This window comes from Gambusia affinis, linkage group LG01, assembly GCF_019740435.1.
Source record: "Gambusia affinis linkage group LG01, SWU_Gaff_1.0, whole genome shotgun sequence".
Taxonomy (NCBI): Eukaryota; Metazoa; Chordata; class Actinopteri; order Cyprinodontiformes; family Poeciliidae; genus Gambusia; species Gambusia affinis.
The window spans coordinates 9,168,779-9,192,474 of record NC_057868.1 but is presented as its reverse complement, the minus strand read 5'-3'; the positions used below and the strand labels follow the sequence as shown (position 1 = coordinate 9,192,474).

The 23,696-nt window shown below is 42.3% G+C and overlaps 1 protein-coding gene across 9 annotated transcripts in view; it reads right to left on the bottom strand.

Moving 5' to 3' along the window:
* Positions 1 to 23,696, bottom strand: part of casz1 (castor zinc finger 1) — a 217,920-nt gene that overhangs the window by 43,840 nt on the left and 150,384 nt on the right. For 5 of the 9 annotated variants that reach the window (XM_044123070.1, XM_044123139.1, XM_044123079.1 and 2 more), the window contains exon 1: positions 15,382 to 15,487. The exons of the other annotated variants lie outside the window; for them this stretch is intronic. In XM_044123070.1, coding sequence (XP_043979005.1) covers positions 15,382 to 15,460 — 79 coding nt within the window. In that variant the 5' untranslated portion in view covers positions 15,461 to 15,487. Of the gene's footprint in view, positions 1 to 15,381; positions 15,488 to 23,696 lie in introns of those variants that run through there. 9 annotated transcript variants of the gene reach the window in all.

The window sequence follows — 23,696 nt, the reverse complement described above, 5'->3', positions numbered from 1 at the left end:
TGGAGAGAGGGGAGCAGAGAGGGGAGCGGGGGCTGGAAGGGGTCAGCCTTTTAAAGGACGAGAAATCCGAAAAAGCATCAGATGTAAAAACTATTAGGAAGTGGAAGACATAAATTTAGAAAAAATATAGATTTTTTTTTTTTTCCAGAAATACACTCCGGAGGAAGGTTGAGGTCATTTGGGTGTTGCTTTGGATGTAATTTATTCTCTATATTGTGCTTTAACTACTGACTTCCTTTGTTCAGCAATCTTAGGCTCCTTGTAGGAAGTGACCCCTCAACAGGGCCTTCTTTCAATTCGTACCTATTTTTGTAAAGGTTTTTGTTTACAAAACGAAGCATGAGTGGATTACAAGTACATGCTGAGCATGGAACTGGCATAAAAAGTGGATACCACTATTTGTCTTTTTAAACCTGCAACACAGTTTAAAACAAATAAAATACTCTGTGCTCTGCTGTATAAAAGCAGGCCAAACTATTATTTCTGCTTTTGGTTTCTGTCCACAGCAGCTCCCCACCCGCCCCCCCAGATTGCTTACAGTAAGGATTGCTATGGAAACTCTAAGCTGTTTACCTCAAGTCGTTTGTGTGCATGATAGCGTACAATGAGATAAAATCTGCAGGGACCTACATGAAAGAACAACTTCTCCCCCTGGGACCAGATCCCCCCACCTCTCTGAGAGTCCAGTAAGCATTCTGCCTTATTAATGAATATCAGAAAGAAAAACAACACTGTCACACGCCTCGGACATTATTTACACTCTGTTTTAGCCCCGCGTACTAATTGTCAAGGAGGAGACTCCTCAGTAAGCACTGGGAGTTGGGGGGGAAAAAAAAAAAAAAGCACAGGCAGGTTAGAACACAACAGCTGAAACTAATTTTTCCAGCTGCTTATGTTAACGGTGACATTATTTTTACTGGAAACAGAGCAGGACCACAAAGAAGAGCAGGCGCGTAGTGTCTGTAAAAGGCCAAAACACGAAGAAAAAGTCAACTTAGATATTTTTGAATCCTTTCGCTTGACGTCAGGATCCTTTTTTTTATATATATATATATCTTTGGTCAAAAATTGGATCACTAGAGCTGCTTCTTCTCAGTCTGCACTGACAAACTATCTCTTGCAAAGCTCTCCAAGCCCCACAGGTATGTTTGGGTTCTGATGCAGAATGTCTGTTCGCGTGCCAGAATAGTTGAAATCCTAGTAACGCTATAGGGAGGGCATAATTTGTGCGAGCGTGCACTTTAGTCACATTGGATATAAATAAATGTGCAGACGGTAAACTGTACAGGTATTTCAGAAAGTATTCACACCCCTTCAATTTTTTTCACATTTTGTCAAATTACAACCAAACCTTTAATAAATGTATATGAATTAAGGACTTAGATCAACACTGACTCTCTTATTATGATAAACACAGTCCCTGGCAACAAAGAAATTCAGAAATCACTAAATTAGTACATAGAGTCCTTCCCTATTGTGAAACATGGCAGTGGCAGCATCATGTCTGGAGATGCTGGGAAGCTGGTCAGACATGAATTAAAGATAAATGCAATTGTACAGAGGAATATTTGAAGGAAATTTGTTACAAGCAAAGGAAGGTTCAGAGATGCTCGCTATCCAATCTGAGTGAACTTGAACTACTTTGCCAAGAAGAATAGGAGAAAATCAAATCAGTCTCAAGGAGCAGAAAGTTCTTTGAAACCTTTCCTGTGCTTCTAGCAAACAGTGATTCTACCATTAACTCAGGAAGTTGCACCTTTGGTCCATCACAAAACATCTCAAGAAAATCTTCTAGATTTTAGGGCTGGCAAAATGAGAAGATTTTTTTTTCAAGTCGCTGTGGTTGTTGCAGCTCTGCCAGCAGCACCTTTCATCCAAAGCAGTCTGGAATGCAATCAACTTGTGGAACGTCACATGAAAAATGGAATAACCTGATTTTGTTGTTCATTCAGGGAGCGAGGCTGCCCCACAAACAGACCAGCTCCCTGCGGAGTTTCTGTTGGTATGAAGCGAGCACACAGGTGGGGGTCTGTATATATGAGAGGTAGATATTGCCTGTTTAAACCGAAGCTTATCTCTTCAACTAATCAAACACAGATACAGGCCCCGTTGCAGATTCCTGCTGGGTTCCAACATGACTGACACGGGGACAACCCAACCACCCCCCTCTGCAATATCTTAAGTTAATTAATACAAACAAGGTCTGGGAGATGTCTGTTTAGCTCAGGATTATTTTACAATATGTGACCAAGAGTTGAAGTAGCTTTAAAAAAAAAAAAAAAAAAAAGTCTAGTTATAACTTTATGAACCTTCGGCAGATTAATCGACAAGGCTCCCAGTGTGTAGCTCAGTGAACCTTTCATGTCCCTGCCTCTCAAGGGAGATGCGTGTGTGACGGTGTGTGCGCTCGCCTCTGCGTATTTCAGGAAAAGCACAGGCAAACACACCCCGACACGCTTGCAAAATTACAATGTTCTTATTTTTTTCTTCTTCATTTTTTGTGAATTCACGGCTCACGAGAGGAGAACGTTCCCCCACCCACCGCCACCCAACACTTCTCTCGCTTTCTGTGAAACCACGAACAGCCGCCGCGAGCAAGTCGAGCGGAAAGCTACTGATGGACAACCACCCCGGCTGCACCCGGACCCCAGCATCTGGCCCCGCTCTCATTTTTTATTACAGAAGAATAACAATAAGCAGGTTGCCGACCCCGCTGTGAGATTTTGCCACAGTTCTCTAACAGTCGGTGCAGCGGATGCGGAGAAATTTCCATTTTTCTGCATGCATATTTAATTGAGTTTTGTCCCAGTGGTGCGGAAATGATTTGTTTTTTGCTCTCTGTTCACTTGACTCCTCTTCGGAGTCGCTAACCCTGATTAAGACGTTCCCGTTAATTTCCCAGCGCACACCTTTTTTTTGTGCATTAATGGTTCTGATCGTCTAATTAAAACTTCTCAGCTCGGCTGCTGATCACCGCTCGTTGTGCCTCTGACCTGAAGTTTTAATTGCCGCATCAGAAGCGATAATAATAATTTTGAGGTTCTGATGATTAAAAACAATGCCATTGCCAACTAGTTGATAGATGGGGGATTGGGGGGTGGTGTGCGTCTGAGAGAAAGTTTGTGAAGAAAGGGGAATTGAAAAGGGGACTTTTATGGTGGCTTTTCTAGTGCAGGAAGACTAATGTACGTAATTGTGAATGTGAACTGCAGAGCATATGGGAATTTCTAAGCCTTCGTGTCCCACAGAGTGTTCCTGAACAAACAGATTTGGCTGGGAGTGGGAATAAGATAGTCCCTGCCTCAGACCTAAATCTGCCCCTGACTGATCCACTTTGGAGCTCTACCCAGTTAGCAGGTTTTCCAGGTATAAAGTGATGCGAGATAGTGTTTCTCCCCATTTAGACTTCTTCTCTTCTTGCTGTTTTGTCACGTCTTCAGATCATAAGATGACACCTAATACCAAAGACAATCTGGGAAAACACAAAATATGGTTTTCAGATGACGATTTGAGCAATTAAAGGATAACATTTTTGAAACAAGCTGGTCCTAGGTGGAAAAGTAATTGCCCTCTAAAATTAATAACTGGTTATGCCACCCCTGGCAGCAGCATCTGCTGTTTATGATGCGAAGCAATGAGTCTTATCATGTCAATGTGGAGAAATTTTAGCCCACTCTTCTTTACAGAATTGTTCTAATTGAGCCACATTGGAGGCCATATTAAATATCTCAATGTGATATTTCCCGACTTCAACTAGGCCACTTTTTCTAGTTGCTCAATTATAGACATGCTGCTTCTTCCGGTCGCTGCTGCAAAACCGAAGGGCACTTTTACCACTGTCATGTTTGATTGCAGGCATGATTTCCCCCCCATAATCCTGTGCTAATTTTACACCACATATGATGTTTTTTTTCAGTATACAGAATATTTTCCCATTCTGAACTTCTGCAGTCTTTTTATTATTGTGTAATTTCTTCAGTCTGAGTTATTCTATGTTGTTTTTTAATGTCTTTAATCTTCCTTAAATCTACAATTTAACAAATAAGGAGTTCAATATTTTCACACAGGGCCGATTTGGTTAGCTCAACTTTGTTTATAAATTAATGAAATCAATCATTAAAAACTGCATTTTATTCAGATTTTTTTTGTCTCTTAAAACATTTAAGTAAGACCAAAAGAAAAAAAGAAAAAAAATCTGAAAAATCTGTAGGAGTGGAATTTTTTTTCACACCACTAAACTTAAAATGATTGGGCAAACGCGAGAGGCAAAAAGGAGAACCTGATAAAGGCACATAGATGATGACAGTCTGCTTATTTTCATGGAAAGATAGTGGCACAGGAGGTAAAATACAAGAGGCACATTGTTCATAAAGAGACGGAAAGGGGGAGAAAAAGGAACCTGGGCTGACTGTTGTTTTGTGTCATGAAACATTCTGTTGTAAGAGATGATATGATACGTGGATTACTGTCAAAACAGAAGAAGTGAGTTGGTTATGGTATTCGTTAAAACGGTACTTTCACACTGTACACAAATTGCACCGATGATAGGAAATGATTCAGGTATGAGAGAGAGAGAGAGAGAGAGAGAGAGAGAGAGAGGCCTTGCACCCAGGAAACTGCCACCAGCACATTTTGTTCTTTTCCTTTTTAACTGACTTTATTTCTATTGGATCTGTTGGGTTTTAGCACAAGATCAATGCTTGGCTTTAAAACTTCTGCACAAACACACACAAAGCTTGATGCTGTAACCCCTCTATGTCCCACACATCTCTTTTATTATTAATCAGTTGCTTGCACATCTGCCTGCTTGTTTTTTTTTTCTCCCTCTCTCCCATCAATAAAACACTTATTGCTTTTAGATCAGAATGTGACCTTGCGCAGTGTCTGCGGTTTTCCTGACCTTGAAGGACCCGTTTGGACTGTTTCGCTCCGGCTCAGTTTGCGGGCTGTTATCAAACGCAGGAGGCCCTCAGCCATGTGCCGCGCTGCCGTCATGCCAGCGCAAAAACAACAAACACGGCACCACAGGACAAAGGCAGAAACAAAGGGGCCGCGGTGACGCGCTCGTCGACTCCCTGGGACAATAGGCTGAGGAAAAACAATGTGTATTTCGAGCGCAGATGGAGGAGGAAAGACACTGAACTTGAGGGCAATCAGGCAGGAAAGTTAAGATCTGAGGACAAATCCGCCCTCTGGCTTAATCACAAACAGGGTAATTATGGTTTTTCCAGAGCAGAGGACAAGCAATCTAAAATGGTTAAAGGGGAGTTAAAAAATACTGACATGAGTGACAAGAATCATCCTGACAGCGGCGCACCAAAACAGCCAACTTTTATTCAGTTTGCTGCTCAGGGTAATTTGCAGAACGCCGGGCGGACTTGTTAAAATTGTACATCAAATCTGGACTCCCAGCTGGCACCAGATGATGACTTAATTTGTGAGCGTGGCAGCAGGAGGGGAGAACTTTGCTTTTAAAAAAAAAAAACAACCCCAAAATAAAACACACACAGTCTAGCGCGCGCAATCCCCGTGCCCTCTGCAGGGTCGAAACAGGGGAAATCTATTCTCGCCGCTTTGTCTTGAGAATTGCGTTCGGTTTCACGACACCAGTAGTGCAATTTGATAAGCCAACCGGCACGGTAAATGAGCAGACGACCCCTGTGTCCCTCCCCCCACGGCTGGCGCGAGAGCGAGGCGGTGTATAGTACAGTGGAGAGGGGGCTCGACGGTGCACCTCTCGAGGGCCCTTGAGCTAATATCTGTACAGATTAACTGCTTCAGTTGTATTTTGGTCACGGGGATCTCTCTTTGCCTTAGTGGCTTGTTGGGAGGGAGGAGGGGAGATGTGTGCTCATACAGTGTCAGTCAGATGGCTTTTTATTTCTTCCTCTAGTGCGAAAAACGGGCCCTGTTTACCCAAGAGGTCAGGAAGACGGGCTGCGTGTCATTGCGTGTTATTATTATAATTATTTATTTATTTTTCCTCTTTGTGGGCCGTGTTTGATTCATCAGATTCCAGAACTTCCACAGCCGAGCGAGCCGTCTTCACCGCCTCGCGCGTGCACACTCGGCGCGTCAATCCTCCAGGGTAAACTCAGCACACGCTGCTCCATTAGTTATCAATTAAGACTGGAAGTCTCCACCTGGCTTACACACACAGACGAAACCGGCACACGCACGTGGCAATCTCCCTCCTCAGGAAGTTTAGGCCAGACTGGAGTGTGGGCGAGGGCGAGCGCTCGGCGTGTCCGTGCGGGTGGCACTCTTGTCCATGAGGTTAACCTTGATATGAGGCCCTGTCAGGCCTGATAATGTCAATCAATGACAAGCCCTCACAGATAACCCCTAATGTGAAGCCTAAAAAGCAAAGCTGTTTAGATCTTTAGACATGCCCTCCTTCAACAGCATATGAATTGAATTACAAGGAAATGAGCTGTGGCATTTCTTTAATAAGACTCTTAAGACATTTTGACAGCATATAAGGGCCGGTGCTGGTAAAAAAAAAAAAAAGAAAAGGAAGAAAGAAAACGGAATAAAAGCACTGCTGACACTGCTTCTCGCAACAAGAGGTGTTGTGATGAGCAGATTCAAGTCACTCATGAGTGGAGGGAAGGAAAGGAGAAGCAGAGACGAGCAAAAAAGGAGTGGGGAGAAAATATTTCTTTTTTCTCAAACTACCGGAGACCTCTTAATTGATTTCCAAGGTTATGTTTCAAATTTGTTTTTCAGACACGAGGGCCATGAGAATGACCTTGAAGGGATAGTTTGTTTTTTTTTGTTAGTTTTTTTCTTGGAGTGAGATTCTGTTAAAAAAGACTGTAAGCAGTTAATAGCTTACCTGCAGCTGTAATGAGCCGTTCCTGGAAGGTGAAGCTAACAACTAGCTAGTCAGAGAGAGGTTGATACTAAAGCGAACCGCCACCAGGGTAAAACCATTCCTGTCCTACAACAGTCCAAGAAGTTCATGCAAAAAAATATTTGATGAACTTTTCAGTAGTCATCATGTTTGAATGGAACAGTTATTTACATCGAGACTGATGATTACATACACTGGAAATGAAGGTAGGAGGCGGTGCACCACCTAAGATCTTCCCATATGAAACACCCTGTGAGGATGAGTGTCTCTGGTTAGACTGAGCAGCTAAGACAGTATGAGCATAAATAAAATAGCATTCACCTAAAATGTAATAACAACTTAGCTTTTTGCACAAAATTCATTTTATGTGAGACATTTAATATGATCAGAAATCTTGCACCCCTCTGGAACGAGACATTACCTTCAGCCTGGGTGTTTAAAAAAAATACCGAAGAGCTTTTTTTATTATTATTACTGGTATATAAATAAATCTTGGGGATTGGAGATGCTTTCCCGCAATACAAGTCTATTCTCTCTTGGCATACTTAGCTTCAGCTTCCGGGAGAAAAGCAAAAATGTATAAGAAATTTGCTTACTCAAACTATTATATGTTTTAACTACAAATCCCTTTAATTTTATATCAGTCAATTTGTTTGGAAACTTCACAAACTTTGTTCTATAAGAGGAAGTGGACAGTAGTTTTAAGGTACCTGAAGTAACTCAATGATGGTGCAGAGAGAGTTATCTACTTCAAGTAAAATAATACATGGTTGTGTTATTAAACATCTAAACTTTCCCTTTCTTTTCTGTTTTTATTGCAACTCATTTGGATAAAGTCCGTCTAGTCTGTCACATTCGCAGAGCCTGCTGACCTCCCCTTCTCCATGCTGTTTCCCTCCTTTTTTCTCCTTGAAAAGAGAGAAGAAGGCGACATTAAACCCCCCCTCCCCCAAGCCCCTGGAAAAAAAAAAAAAAAAAGCACGTATTTCCAGACAGGATGCCTGTGCTGACAACATCGATCCCTGGCTACCATTAAAACATTTGCTCTGCCTGACAGACTTTCCTCTTTTGGACTTTACATGCAGGAGAATGAATCAAAGGTGCCTGTTAAAAATGTCAGTCCGAGCTGCTTGTCTGACTGTCCAAAAATGATCAAAGGAAGTCATTTTTATCGCTTTCTCCTGCAAATTTCTGCCCTTCCGCGTCACCCCTTTTATGCAGCACTATTAAATTTTTGATCAAAATACGCTGTTTACGTGGCTACGAGGGGAAGCGAAGAGAACGAGTCTTCCTGCTCATGGGATTCAGATTTTGTAAGCCCTGTGGCTGTGGCTCATATTTGCTACAACTTTGGTTTGCGATGTGCAGCTTTTCTCAGACAAGCAGGATGGAAGTGACAACAGCATTTTCTGATCACACTAGACATTTTCAAGACTCTTCTACGTGTCTGTGTGGTTGGAGACATGTGGGTAGCTGCACAATCCACTGTATATGATCATATACTGTATGTTGAGTGGCTCTGACCAATGTTAAGTGTACATGTGCATGTGCGCAGGGCACCACACTTAGAGCTCTGTGTCTGGTGGCTGCAGGTCACGTCGGTTTTTCTGAGAAACACGTTGACATTTTTCACACACTGATAAAATGAAGAAGAAGAAGAAGAGGAAAAAAAACGATCTGCAGTGAGGGCAACAAAAATGTTGTGCTTTTACACAAAAAAGTTTGACGTGAGCTAAACATGACAGTGACAAGCTAAACCAGCAACATTCATGTTTGTGGGAGTTCAGTAGATGCAAGACTGTGCCATGGCTGAATTTGAAGGTGTGATAAAAAAAAAGGTGGGGGGGAATATATATATAAAAAAAGACTGAAATGATGAAACAAGCAAAGCTGCTTTGCAGGGGAAAAAAAAATACTGTCTATTTTGGGTCTCAGTATACCAAAAGGAAGTGCTGCTAAGTTGACTCAAACAAATAAATTTGCTTTTGATAAAACCACAGCGACTACTTTTGCATTCTACACCAACCCCACTTTGTTTCCTGCATCTTTATCTTCATGACTTGCCACATTCATGAGCAAGCCTCTCACTAAATTGTCAAGCACAAACAACTGAGAGAGTTTTTTAAAAAAACAGCTGCAGTTTGGATATGATTTTTCTTTTATTATTATTATTATCTGAAAAGCAGCAGGTTAAAATGAAACTCGTGGAGTGCGCTCACCTATCCGCTCTGAAAACCAGCTGCCCGTTTTACATTTCTGCAACATTAATATTCCTCTTATTATTATTTTAAAGTGAAAACGGATACTCTGTTGAAGTGCAAATCTGATGAATTACGGGAGCAGATTGCTGCTATTAATTATTAAAACCTATTTTATAAATATTCAGGTCTGTCATGCATCTAATAATGAACGCTTTAGAGGAGGTTACTTCCTGCGCGCATCCTAATGTGTCAGAAATATCGCTTTTAATCACGCTCGTGTCAGCAAGTAAGCCAAGTTTGAGCCTGCCAACAAAAAAATAAATTAAAAATAAAAATCCACCAAATCAAGGAAACTCAGATGGTCCACGACCGTGCTCATCATGGCTCTTGGATTCACGCTGGTTCACGTGAGCCGGGTTTCTCTTGCCCCATCTGAAGACATAAGGAGAGCACCTCACCCTTCTCACTGTGGTAATTTGAATGGAGAATAATGCATCGGCAGCACTCTACCTTCTGGACACACCTAGTCCCAGCGCTACTGCTGCCATATGCTGTGTTGATACATATTCATAACACTTTCTCCTGTGTTAGAGTGTCTGTAAGCAACGGAGCCTAAATCACTTCAAGTGGGAAGAAAGTGAGGGAACGGAAAAGGAAAGTTCTAACGTTCCTAAAAACGGCCTGACTGAGTGTTGTGACAAACACTTGATGGAAGTTGTTGCCACTGTCAGTTTCATAACCTAATCGTTTTAGGAAGCAACTATTTTTCAAAAAAAGCCAGACTGGTTTGGTTTTAGTTTTTTTTCCACTAATGAATGAAATCAACATCTGAAAACTGCTTTACTTTGCTTTAAATTTTATGTATTGGAACTGTGACATGGGTTGTATGGTTCCCTGGGTGTGAAAGATTCATTTAGATACCTCACATCCAGAAACAGTGCAATTAAAATATATTTTAAGCACACGGCAGCCATATTAGATGTTGAGCTTATGATTAGAAAGAAACCTTTAACTTTGAAATTCAACCTCATCTGACTTTCTGTTTTTCTAATTTAGAAATTTTGACATCGGCGTAAAAATTAAGCTGCATTTTTCAACTAAACAATGGATAAGGATGTAATTTTTTTTTTCTTTTGTGTCTTTTCATACAAGGAGCATAATGAAAAAGTCCAAATCCTGCTTTAGAACATCCTGGCAAAATAAAATTGCTTGAAGGCAGCAGTTTAAAAACTGCCTTGTTTCATTTCATCCAAATAAAACAAGTCTGGATGGTTGACAAAGCCTTCGGTGCTGCGTTCAAGAAGCTGTGTGAGTCAGCGCCAGTAGGCAGAGTTGGATAAACTGTCAGGTGGATGGTTTCGCTTTTACAAAATGAGTCGACGACAACGTACAACAACCTCCATACATCTCGGCAGCACTTACACTCACCGGAGGCACACGCAGACACACACTGTGGGGCACTCTGAGATTAACACTGTCAGAGCTACAATGATACCCCTTCATTATCTGCACACGGGCCCTCCTTCATGCGCTCGCCTGCTTCACTGTCCTCTCCACTGCTTCTCTGTGGAGGTAGTAATTACTAAAGCTAACATTTCTTTTCTCTGCGTGTCTCCAGTTTCCCTCCACTTCTCTGTCTTTTCATTCGTTTTATGCAGTGCCTTGCCAGTTTTTTTGGCAATACACACATCTCCACACACACCCAAACAGTGAAGTGTGGATCGAAGCCCTGGTGTGACTCCCAGAGCTGGGAGAATATTTTTCGGTGCCGAACGGATGCTCAAATGAAGACACAACGTGGGTCCCAACGTTCAGCTCAGTCATCTGGGTCAAACACATCCAAGAGTGAGATTCTCACAGTTTAAATTAACATGTTTTCAGAATATTTACAAAAAGACAGCAAAAAATAAATAATGCTTTTATTAGAAAACCTAAGCGACAATTACTCCTACTGCTGCTTAATCACTAATACGGTTAAAATTAATGTAACAGAAGACATTTAGTCCTCATCATTTGGATTTTGATACATAAACTTAAGTTAAAATCTTAACTGAGGTGTAATTTCCACATTCCTTTTATGCAGAATTGTATTCCTTATTTTCAGTTCTGCTTTTTCTACTGTAATTGTGCAAGTTTAACAAGCTGATTTTACTTTGTTAATTAGTCGAGCTATTTGCTCAAGTAGCTATTACTATCAAAAGTAATGCGTGACACTCCTTCAGTGTCTTTGCCATAATTCTCAGGGATTTTTTTTTTTTTTCTTGTAAGTGAGATAAAAATCTCTCGACCTTTTTTCAGCCAGTTACTGTCAGCGGAGGGTAACAGGTGGAAAACCTTACTGGTTTTGAAACCGCAACTTTTTGAAAACTTCAGTACCAGCAACTGGCCAACGCCTAACTCAGAGAAAAGCTTGATCTACTACAGCAATATCTGTTCTACTACACGTTGTCAATGTAACAGGCTGGGATCAGAGGGATGTTCCCTCTTTCATGGCATTTTTCATTATCAACAATGCATGCACTCTTTAGCTTTCTTCTTCCTCTCCCGCTGGAAATATGGCTTTATCAAAGGTGATGGCTTGCTCGGGCGCATTTTCTCAAACGTCTTCTTCAGCCTGCTTGTTCCCAAGCTGCTCTCGGGCAAACATCACTCAGAAAAACCGGGGAAGATTTGATGGCGAGATCAAAAAGAGAGGGAAGGACAGTGAGGGGGAACAAGGAGATCGGAGGGAAAGGGGTGCTGGGGTGGGGGGCGTTAGAACAGGAACGATGCCCTCCTCCCTCCCCAGTGTCTGATACCAACGGGAGTGCTGAGGGTAATTCCTCCAAGCAGGGCCTGTGTTTTCAGACGCAAAGACAACAAAACGCAGAGCGCTGCCCTGAGACATCAAAATGGGCGATTTTGACTTCAGAGGGTCTTCAGATGCTTGAGGAGTTGTCAGAGTCGGGCCGTGGGGGACCGAGCACGGAGAACAGAAGGTACCAGCAGGCTGTTAACAACCAGTGCGGGAACCACGCCAGAAAAGCCGTCTCCTCCCAAAATGCCAGTCGGCACCAGATCACTGAAGGCTTCAGCCAATCTGTAAAATCTCACCTGATCACTTTCATCTGTTGAAAGTTAAACAGCTTAAAAGTTTACCAGCTGCTCTGATGCTAAAAGTAAAAGAGCAAACTTAACACAGACACTTCAACAGGTGCCTTGAAAGGAGCAGCGGCGCGCTGTTTGAGTCACACCGAGATCCCCATCAGCGAATCAAAGACCTGCTACTTTCTTTTGGGAAGACCCGGGCTGTGTTGTGACACGCTGAGAGGGACGCTCGCATTTTCTCCTGTGTTGTTCTCGCTCATTCTTGGAGCATTAGGCTCACTCTAAATAGCCCGGAGGAGATTAGGCTGGCTCATATTCAAATGCACATTTCTCCCACTAAAAACCCCGCTCCACGAGCCGGGGGCCGAGAGGAGGCCCGCGCAGGAGCCTGCGGAGGAACGGCAAGTCAGAGGGGATCCTGTCACGCGCATAAATCAGCTGAGAGGAGAAAGAGGAGACAGAGAGGAAGAAGTGAGGGAGAAAAGGCTGAGGTAAAAAAAAAAAAATAGAAAAGACAAACAAGTGTTGGCTCTGCTATATGGGTTTAGTTAGCCCCAGAGTTAGTGCATGAGTTATGGCTAGTGAAGGGCTGAGGGACGCTGTATTTATGAGGGGACTGAGTGAGTGTTAAATCCCTGGTAAGAAATAAAGTCGTCCCTGAGCGAACGGGGGAAACATTTCACTCGGTCTAAGAGGTGCCTTGGAAAAAAATGAAAGCCATCCCTCTTCCTGAGGAAGCGCTGTTTAGTATTCCCTTAAATTGCTTTATTTCTTTTAAAAATGCTGCAGAGCACATCCAGGCATGAGATTCCCACATTATGGAAGCTTTGGAGGGAAAATACCACCATTTTATGGTAGTTAGATGAAAGAAAAACAAGTATAACCTGGTATTTTTTCATAATATTTTAAGCAGAAAAGCAACAACTATTCTCATCTCAGCTAAAATAATTTACAGTAATAAAAATGTTACCTATAACATTGTCGGATTTTGAGATACCAAACTTAATTAAACATCTTCTAGCAATCTAGTCTTTATATAGCAACACAAACAAGCTGATATGAGTCAGAGTGTTTGTCTGGGTGGAGCCTTAAGCCTTAATAAGCCTGGACGTGTTTCCAAACAGAAAAGTTGTCTTTGTTGTCAGGGAGTTAAAAGTGTTCTTTCTACCAGCTGACCTACAGTGCACAGAAACAGTCGGGGGAGGGGCAGCGCCATGTCACATTATGCAGTCATCTGTTTAAAAAGGCTCCAAACTGCAGGATTAATATGGTGAAAACCTCAATATCCTAAAACTCTTTATGCTTAAACACGTCCAGATACCGAACCTGCATCTTTGAGTGTGAGTAAGATCTCGAGTGAGCACACACTGAAGCATGTGTTCACAACTCAAGGAGAGGAAAAGACTCTGATTCCTCCAAAATTGCATGCAGATTCACCGAGGGATCCTTGGCTAAGCAGAGGCTGCCAAAATACATACTGCACTTGTTGCAGAGGAAGAGTTCATCCAGGAGTTTTCCATTGTGGTTTTACTCAGGGAAGAGAAGTCACTTTCAATCCAAATATTCCTTATTATCTTTCTAACTAAATTAATATTATATCCATTCATCCAGTTGTGTAATTCTTTGGGAAGAAAAAAAAAAAGAAAAAAGAACACATTGCATGTTAAACAGATTTGGGAGACTAGAAACAAGGGAAGGCTCATGACCAGAGGAAGAGGAAAAGCTTATTATGCACGTCCAAGTTTCACACAGACCCCTCTCCAAACCCCTGCAGTAGTAATAACAATTATTACTTAAAAAGGCAATATTTTTACATTAACTTAAAAGGCTATATCTTTTTCTTCCCCTCAAGCCTGTGCGGCCTCACTTACCCTAAGTATCTTCATAAATCAGCGGTTACTGTTAACATGTACTCCACAATTCAGTCATCAATCTCCTACCAGGTCAGAGTGAAAACAGAGGGGGAAATGTCTGCTTAGTAAAATGTCTCTCTCGTGAATGCTGCTACCACCACCCACTACTCAAAAGACAGAAACACACACAGACGCACGCACACACACACCCACACACACAATGTGTGCACAGAGCAGCAGCATATAGAGCACATCAGTTAAATAATAAACACGCGCCCGGCACACGGCAACTGGAGCGATCCTATGGGACGCGGGAGCGGTTGCCAGATCGCCACGGTGATGCAAGCCAAATTCAATTGTCACTCTGCTGCTCCCATTTGTTCTCAAAACAAATAAACAGCGAAAGCGGGGAGTTGGAGAGCCGGGCCAACTTCTGCCTCCACGAGAAATCTCAGGCCCGAGCCGAGAGGCGCTGGGCTGCCTGAGACACAGACGCCGGCAGGGCCACATGGAAACCTCTGTTTACGTTCACACACAGTGTGTGTTTATTTAAGCAAAGAGGGAGAAAATCGAATTGTACCACAAGGAGGATTATTCTTCTCTCCACGAGGAAAGAAACAACTCTTTAGGGATTGTCTTTTTTTTTTCCAACAATTGCTATTTACATGAGCTAAAAGTAGAAAATCCCTCCAGTGACGAAGCACTTCATCACAATATCAGCACCAAAACAACCGGATGGATTTCAAGTAAGTCTGCTGACAACACCGTAACAAATCCAAAAAGATCTGTACTTTTTCTACTTTTTAAAAGTCATTGTTTTAGTGGCTAAACTCAATAAAAACACCCCAAATAAAGTTGCTATATTTTAAAGTTGAGCCTAAAAACATTCACCCTGATGGAATGTTAGGTAATTAAATGTTCTGTGCAAATTAGTGAAAAAGTAATTCAAAATAAAAAAAGTAATTCAATGGACTTTTTATCAAAATTAAAAAACTGCTTTCCTTTGACTCAGAGTAATAAATGTGACACGTGGATCGACAAGGCCTGACAGAACAAGTCAGAGAGAGAACTTAAACACAAAGGAACATTTCAGCTCTAAACGTCTGAATGTCTACAAAAACTCGCTAAATGTTTTCCAGAAAACACACATTACACCTGCTGTTTCCTGACTCTCACGTGCGCCGTCTTTGACACCACCCACCACATCACTACACATGCGTGCCAACTGCAAATAGTAGCAAACTCGTTCACCAGTACGTAACACCCAACTTGTGAGTGTGTGTGTGCGTTTGCGTGCGCGTGTGTGGGTCTGTGGGGAGGGGTGAGAGGGGGGTGGGGTGGGGGGGGTTAGAAGGAGGTGTGTATGTGTTGGTGTGAGTCTTACCTGGCAGCAAAGCGCCCTCAGTGCTCTGTCTCACCTCTCCCTCCTGCCCTGGAAGAATTCTCTCCACAAAGCAAGGCATTTTCTCCACAACTGCTCTCTGCCAAGGCTCTGCTCCCTCTCTCCCCCTTCTCCCTCCCTCTCTCCTTCTCACTCCTTACCTCTTTCCCACTCTGTCCTCCTCTTCTCTTGTCTGTCTCTCCTCCCTCCTTGCCCTCCCCCTCTGCCTGTTCTCACAGATGTCGAGGCTGCGCGAGTTTACCCACATTACCAGTAGGGGTCCTTCATCGCCCTTCTCCACCCCACAACCTCATGAGAGAGCAACGAGCACGCACACACACACACACACGCACACGCGCAGGCCACTTAACGGGTGCCCTCCTGTCACTGCTACAATGAGAGCCCAGTACAGCACACTCAGAGAGAGAGAGAGAGAGAGAGAGAGAGAGACAGACAGAGACAGAGACAGACAGGTGTGCAGTGGGTGGTGTGCAGCAGGGGCCGACCCTCGGCCCTTTCCAGACCCGCGCAGCCCTGAGAAGCTCCTCAAGTGAGGTAGTACAGTAGTAGTGGATCACACAAGCTCACAAACACTCACGGGGATATGAACACACAGATTGACTTACGGCAGATCCCTCAGAGCCGGCAGCACATGAGGAGAGACAGACACTGTTTGTGGGCTCGCACACTTTCACTCGTTCTTAACACACACACACACACACGCACACACACGCATGCGCGCGCACGTGCAGACACAGAGCACAACTACTGCTGCTGCCGCTGTTGACAGTGATAACATGTGCTTTGTGCCGACTGTGTGTGTGTCGGCGTGCATGTACGAATACACAAGGATGTATTCAAGCAGATGTCTATCGTATTTCAGGTCTCTATTCTGTTTGGGTTTTTATTTTTTTGTGCTTTAAAAAAAGAAAGCTGTGCTCATTGACACCGGCATGTTAGATTTGGAGGCTCTCAGTCAGTGTGCAGTGGGAAATTTCTAGTTTCTCTTCTAGTTGTGGGGGCAATTTTCACATCGCAATATCAATACTGGACAATATTAGCTGTGTGAAGAATGCTGTTCCTCCTCTTTCTTTTGAAATGGGTAAATAGTTCCCTCAAACAAGAGATTATGATCAAGAGATGCACCGATAATAGCTTTGTGGCCAGAGTCTGATTATTATGACAATTAGGGGACAATAATTTATCATTACCTTGTAATAAGTATGTCTAGTGGCAAGAATCAGTCATATTACTAATGTAATATGTGATTTGAATGATAACCTGAACTGATTGTGAATAAAACTCCCAAAACTTTTGTATGATTGGTTTTGTTACTCAATTTTTCCACTATTGGCTTTAAAAGAGCATCGCCAAATGTGTTTTAAGATGTAATCCTTGTGAGCAGTGAAGCAACACAGCAACACTACTTTGTGTGACTGTTATATTAATGTAGTTTAAGTAGCTTATGTATGACCAAAAAGTGATATTTTATCAAATTTTTATCACCAACTTAGTTATCATCCTGATAAATACAAGAGTATATTGTATTTATCGTAAATTAGCATAAAATGTTATAAGATAAAATGTATAGCAATAATGTTATAACATTTTATTGATGTTGTTTTTATCCAAAAGCAATATTTTGCTAATCCTGACTTCAACCCATCAGCATTTCATACTTTAGTGGATTTTGCTGTTTTAACTCTTTTACAACTTTTGAAGTTTGTCCGACACGCCTTTATACTGAAAAGGCTGATTTTGAGTTTTCTTCCAACATAAACAAATTTCACACTGAAGAGTGTGTTTGGCAAGTGAGCACAATAGGCAGATTTTCAGCTTGACCAACCTTGGCCAGCAGTTCCCTCAAACTCAAAAGTCCAGGCCTGCACTATGACAAAATGTATGATGCATTTACTGACTAGAAAAAAAAAATTGCTCAGAGGCAAAGTGGGCAATTCAGTTGGCGTAAGGAGATTGTTTGATCAAAAGTTTTGTCTGAATTTCTCCACAGATTGTAAAAAAAAAAAAAAAAGATATTTGAGAACAGTGAAAAGTTCAACAAAGAAGCAAAAGCAGTAAAACAAAAACTGCATGGAACTTGATCCCTCATTTTTATCAAATATTGCCCAACTTTTATGGTGCTCTAAAATGTGGGAAGATTGCAAGCCCTCGCAGGATCAGAACAGTAATTATCAAGCCGAGCGTGCATAAGGTCCTGTTTTTCCATTTATTGCTGCCTGAAACAGGATAAGGGTATCTGAATTCAAGGTGTAATATCCCGGACCTGCAGTTGGTATCATTTGAACAGAGGGTGGATCCCTTTATTTGACTCAAACAAAACCCTCTAATGACACAAAAAACAACAACAAAAAAAAAGCAGCTGGCGGTTTCAGATTCCATGCCCAATCAGGCTGCCTTAAAAATGTTGGCAATCGGTAATAAATAAAATAGGATTTTGTTAATCCAGGACACGGATGTTGAATAAAACCACAAACTTTATTTGAGGGTGACGAGGTCGTGCTTTTAGTTGTATCTGATCAGGTTTTGCATCAGTGGCAAATCTCCCCTCACAGCAAAACTGAAATCAAATACAGGCTTTTTTTAGGCTGATAAAGGAAACCTGTGTGTATTTACTGGAAATAAGAATGATGCACTAGGTTCATCGTGCTTGAATGCAGCCCCTGTATTAAATGTGGGAAGGAGAAGTATCACAAGGACATGTAAAACATACCTTAAATAGACTACAAATGAAGTCACTTAACACCCACTCGTTCCCTCGCCACCCCGTGCTCTGTCTGTCTTCAACAAAAAGCTTGTGTTTGACTATCTCCCTCGCTCTGGTTCATAGTTGCCTTTTTGCTTTTTAAACAGACACCTCGCCTGTCTCTGCGCGGGAAAGCGAGGCACATTTATCCTTAAATGGCTCCTTTTGACAACTGATCTGTAAATACAAGCCGATATGCGACTTCCCTCGTTCTCTCAGCTTTTTTTTTTTTTTTTTTTCGCTGCCTGACTTTCTCCCTTTCTCCAGTCAGACACACACAGGCACACGCCTACACACACACACACACAATCTGAAGGTCTTCCTATGACCCCCCCTCACACACACATCCACACATTTAACCCCGCATCCCCCTCCCTAACTTCCCCAACTCCATTCCCTCTCTGCCACTATAAAAACACAAATATGCCATAACTCAGGCAGCGCTGCCACATCGCCTCCATCTTGCCCTGTACCGGGGAGGGGGAGGCCTCTCAGGAAGGTCACCAACAAATGGTTTTCCGATTCACTGCCCCTGAAATAATTTTGTGTATTAAAACCTGAATCTGCACTTTCTGGCCTGAAAGCTTTTCTAATTATTCCGGTGTCCTTGGGACAGACACAGATCCTTCACACGCCGGGGGAAACAAGCTATAGAGCAACCACTACAGCCACAAACACTCCTCCACCCCCTGCCTCCACCCCATCCACACACACACACCCTCCTCACCCCTTAGCGCCACCTCCTCCCTTCCTCCCTTTCTCTATCCCTCCATCTCCCCACCTCCTCTCTTCTCTGCTCTCCTCTTTACAGCCCCCTCTTCCCTCCCTCCCCAATCTGTTTTCAAAGCGTGTCTGTCCTTTATTAAATTGTTTTCTTTTCCACATTATCAGTTGCCATGGAGACCTCATCTCTCGGATTATTTGAATTTCATTATATCTATTGATTTGGGAGCATTTCATCTTTTTTATTGTTTTTCTGTCAATTTTCGAAACGAATAACCATCTAATTTGCGTCAGCGCTGATTACGTTCGTCCCTCAATAGAGGTCGGCAGCTGCGCCAGGGAAACAAATCAATGGAAAAACATCATAAAACTCGAAAGTACAATCAACCAGGATATGGGTGACATTCCGTGGTTGCTGAAACGAAGTCATCAAAAAATATATACTTTTTTTCCCCTCCTCTGCGCCTGTCGGGGTGTATATGTGTGTGTGCGTGTGTGTGTGTGTGTATGAGGGGAAAGTGAGGAGGACACATATGTGTCTGGGTAGATATATTACTATATTTCAGTAGATAATATACTATGGTAAATTTCCATACTGATAACAGCCCCTCCCTGTCTGACTAAAACAAAAATTGCTTACTGTATCTAAATAATTTATGTAATTTTAGCATTTCTATATAAATTTTTTAATAAGCTGCTCGGAGCAAAGTGGCCATTAACAAAACACACAGCTGTCCAATGGGCTAAGCCCAGCAGATCAATTGCACTTTTTTTATGACATGATAAAATGCTTTTAAAGCAATTTACACAAATATGGAAAAAATGACTTCATGGGCTTCATTTATTCATTAGGACGTGTATTAGCGAGAGAAGGGGAACGAGAAAATCTTACAAAAAGCCAGACAGGAGAGATCGTCTTGGCCCTAACTGGAACGGACTTGCTGCCCTCTCCACAAGGACATAAAGTTTCATTACTGATGCACGCAGTCAAAGGCAATTTAGCAAACACAGTGTGCAAAAGAAAACATCAGCATATTGCAAGTGTTCTTGTATTAGGGCGAACCTTGCTTGTTGTTTTCCAATTTTTATTCGTTTGTTGTTTTTTTTATGGGGGAGCAAGCAGGTAGGGAAGTGATGAATCTTTTTTTTTTTCTTGCCCCCACATCACCCTGACCCAAAAGCTAAGTGGAGGTAGCCTCGCTCGCTGGGATGCATGAATCCTGGCCTGCAGACCGAAGCCAAACTGAGAACTACACAGCAAGGCCCTGCAAGCTGAGCCTCAGCTTTAGTAGCTTATTATGGGGAGAAGCACCAACACATACACATATGTAAAAGGCGTCTGGATGTTTGGTGGCAGGATGGTGGGGAAGGGGGGCATTTAGAGGCTAATCTTATTTCAAAGAATCCTCTTCATGTGAGCCTGAGCTGCTCCTGGTAAAGGCTCCATGTTTGCAACACATGTCTGCATTCGACAAAGCTTGTCCTGCTCATGCCTTTAAAATGGGGGGGTGCTAACAAATTAGCTTTTTATATTTATTTGTGCGTGGGTGTGTCAAAGGGGGGGGCTGCAGGGGGGAGATCTAATTTTCTAAGGCACCAGTTCTCGATCTGAGTGGAGAGGAAGAAAAAAGAAAAAGGCTAAATGTTTAGGAGTCACGATTCTTCTCCTGATTGCCCTGGCTGTCTAAGTTGTGCAAAACATGACCCTCCCCTCCCTCAGCCACGACAGAAACACGGGTGACTGGATAAACACTATTTTATGCACTGACTAGATGAATCGCCAGACAGTGATTACAGTCCTCCTCTCGCCCCGACAAAGCTCCACGATGCAGGCATATTTTGACACCAAACTGCACCGGGGTATGGTGTAGGTAACGCTGCAGGTGCCCGACACATTCATCAGTGTCTCTCCCAATCGGGTAAATATAAATATTAGACCCTAACATCAATGAAATGCCCTCTCCTGCCTTCTGTGATGTAGCTGACAAAGGACCTGTTGGTCAGAGCTGTTGCGTGCCGTCGAATGCTGCTGCAGCAGGCTTTGTGCCCGAAAGTTTGAGGATTTTTCTTTTTGCTACCCTTGCAGTTTGGGCTTCCCTCTCGCCAACAAAATAAAAATAACAAGCATGCGACGCAAACTAAACATTCCCACACAGCCGCTCGCTGCGGAGGCTGACACCAACATGTCGGACGCAGACAACGCAGTACAGAGGCAACGTTTAAAAGAACTGCTGAGAGAGACATCACAAGTCAAGACAATGTAATATATAGTTCCAGGTTCATGAGGAAAAAAAAGACATTTTTGCAAACTTTTTAGCCAAACTGAGATTAGTCATTTTTTCTGTTTTTAGAAGAAAAAAAAAACGTTTCATGAATAATAAAGTGTGTTTTAAAAATCTTGTACTTAGCACAAAATAATGGAGGTTTGACTTTTCCATAATTTGCAGCTTTTGTGGTTTTGTATCTGATTTTGATGTCAACTTAGTGCCAAATTTCACCTTATTGTAATTTCACAATAAGAGTTTAAAAAATCTTGAACTTTTAAGTGATTCCTCTTCAGAGTAGAATTATCCATTTTCAGGTGTGATCATTTCGTTTACCTTTGCTTTGCCAGTCAGACGCACATGAAAGAGTTTGTGTTGTTAGCGGAAAATTATTAACCAGTCGTGGTATTTTCACAGTGTCAGATCAGAATAAGCATTTTAGATTTTGAATTAAAGATGATCGAATACATTCCAGACTCATTAAAAATACTGAAAGGTCACCTTAGTTTAGTGCCACTAAAAACTCAAAAGCAGATGTCAACTTTAGCATTATTAGCAGGTAACTGTGAGCTAGTTTCAGTATTCCCAGTGACTACATATCTTTAGTATTTTATCTCTCACTCTTGAAGTACTAAAACTGATTGCTGTTAAAAGATTTAAAAGTGACGGAGATTCTGTAAACACTCGTCGAGCGATAAAAACACTGCTAGCTGGCTCTGTCAACACAGCAGTCTGACTCGAGAACCACTTCCCGGCTTTCTTCAAAATAAGAGCGAGCTGAATCGCACTTTTTGAGTGATATATTTCACTTTGAAGAGAAATACTGTAGCATTTCAAATATCGCGGCATCTTGTGCTATGAGATCTCTTGTTACATCCCTCCTCTACAGTAATCCATCTGCCTGGACCGTGCCCCAAAAGTGGTGCAGTAAACCATGTTGTCAGTGTCCGAGCTCTAAAAAGCCCAATTACAGAAGACCTCGACTGAATAATTTAAAGAGCATAATTATTGACCTCTATCTGAATTCCTCTGAAAGGTACATTAAGATATAGAAAAGCACAGGACGTGGAAGAGGAACCGAGGGTAAGAGAGTGTGTGTCTCCCCAGGCCTCTCTAATGCACTCTCCTGCTGTATTCTAACTTCCTGTGGACCCCTAATGTGCCCACTGCTCACTGGCCTGATGAACACTGCAGTTAATGAGGCCCCTGTTACTGAAATGAAGTGTGTATGAAAAAAAAATCAACAGGCAATACTCTCAATCTGAATCCTGCCCACTTCAGTTTCAGACACATTTTTGACACAAGATGCACATTGGTTGGAAATCTGCAAGCATGCAGACATTTTAGAGAAAAAGTGGGTTTTGGTGAGCTGGACTTGAATTAGAGCAGAACAGTTGACAGAAGCTAGAATAAGGAGTTATAATTGGACAGAAGTAGGGAAAAAAAAGAACATTTTCCAAATTTGTCTAAGTGTGGGGCTGGATTTGTGCTACATGTGCATGTCCGTGAATGTGGTCGTATGTGTGAATAGCAGGAGGGAGAGGGGGAGAGGGTGGATGCTTGGAGCTGGCTTGAGGGGGGAGGGTCTAGCAAGATGAGACCTTTTTAATTAAAGGAAAATATTTGTGTTTGCGTAATATCGCTGATGGAACCTGGAACAATTTAGAGAGTTCTGCTTCCTAAATGCCTTGCTCTTTAAAGTGATTTGGGGTATTTCCAATCCTCTTTGCATACATGCATTTTTAAAATTTCAATTACGCTCTGCAGCTCTTAAGATTCACAACTTTTATGTGTTTTTCCTCTCTTTTTTTTTTTTTTTTTTTTTTGTGCAAACACGACATTTCCTGCTAAGGACAATTCAAAAACTTAAAGTGTTTATCTGCCGCAAGATGCTGCCGTCTCCGCTGTGTTCCAGTCTGGGAGGATAGAGGGCAGTGAAATAATTAGGCGACTTCTGCAGTATCCTGAATGCCAAGGACAGGTGGATTAAAGTATTAAAACAATCGCATTTCAGTCTTGAAATAGTCCAGTGCACGACTCAGCACCATGCGCCTCTGTTCAAGTTCAGCTGCCAGCTCCATAACGCCACAGGAGAGGGCTGGGAGGGAAAAAAAAAATCCCAATCCCATTAGCTACGTACATCTCAGCAGACCTGCTGTAAACGTGAGCAAATCTCACTGATGATTATCCCCTCCCCAAAGCTCTCAGATGATAATACATAATCGAACGATGCAGGCGTTTTCAGTATAATCACACCGTCAATTTGGGTTTTCCCCCCCATTTGTGTCAGATTCGGCTCTAACTGGAGACACCAGAGGACACATTTACCCCACAGTTTTCTTCAATTAGAGATGAGAGTCACCTACATTAGGGGAGAATTATTTAAGGAAATGGTTGAAGCCATTTGCAGATCTATTCTATTTACCGGGCAAACATTTATCAGGTCAGAAGGGTAACATTTGGGTAAGTGGATGCTTGACTCGAAAACTCCGAGGTTAAAAGTGCAACTGACGATGTTTAAATTGATTGAATAAAATACAGATTATACCAGTAACGTGGACCTAAGT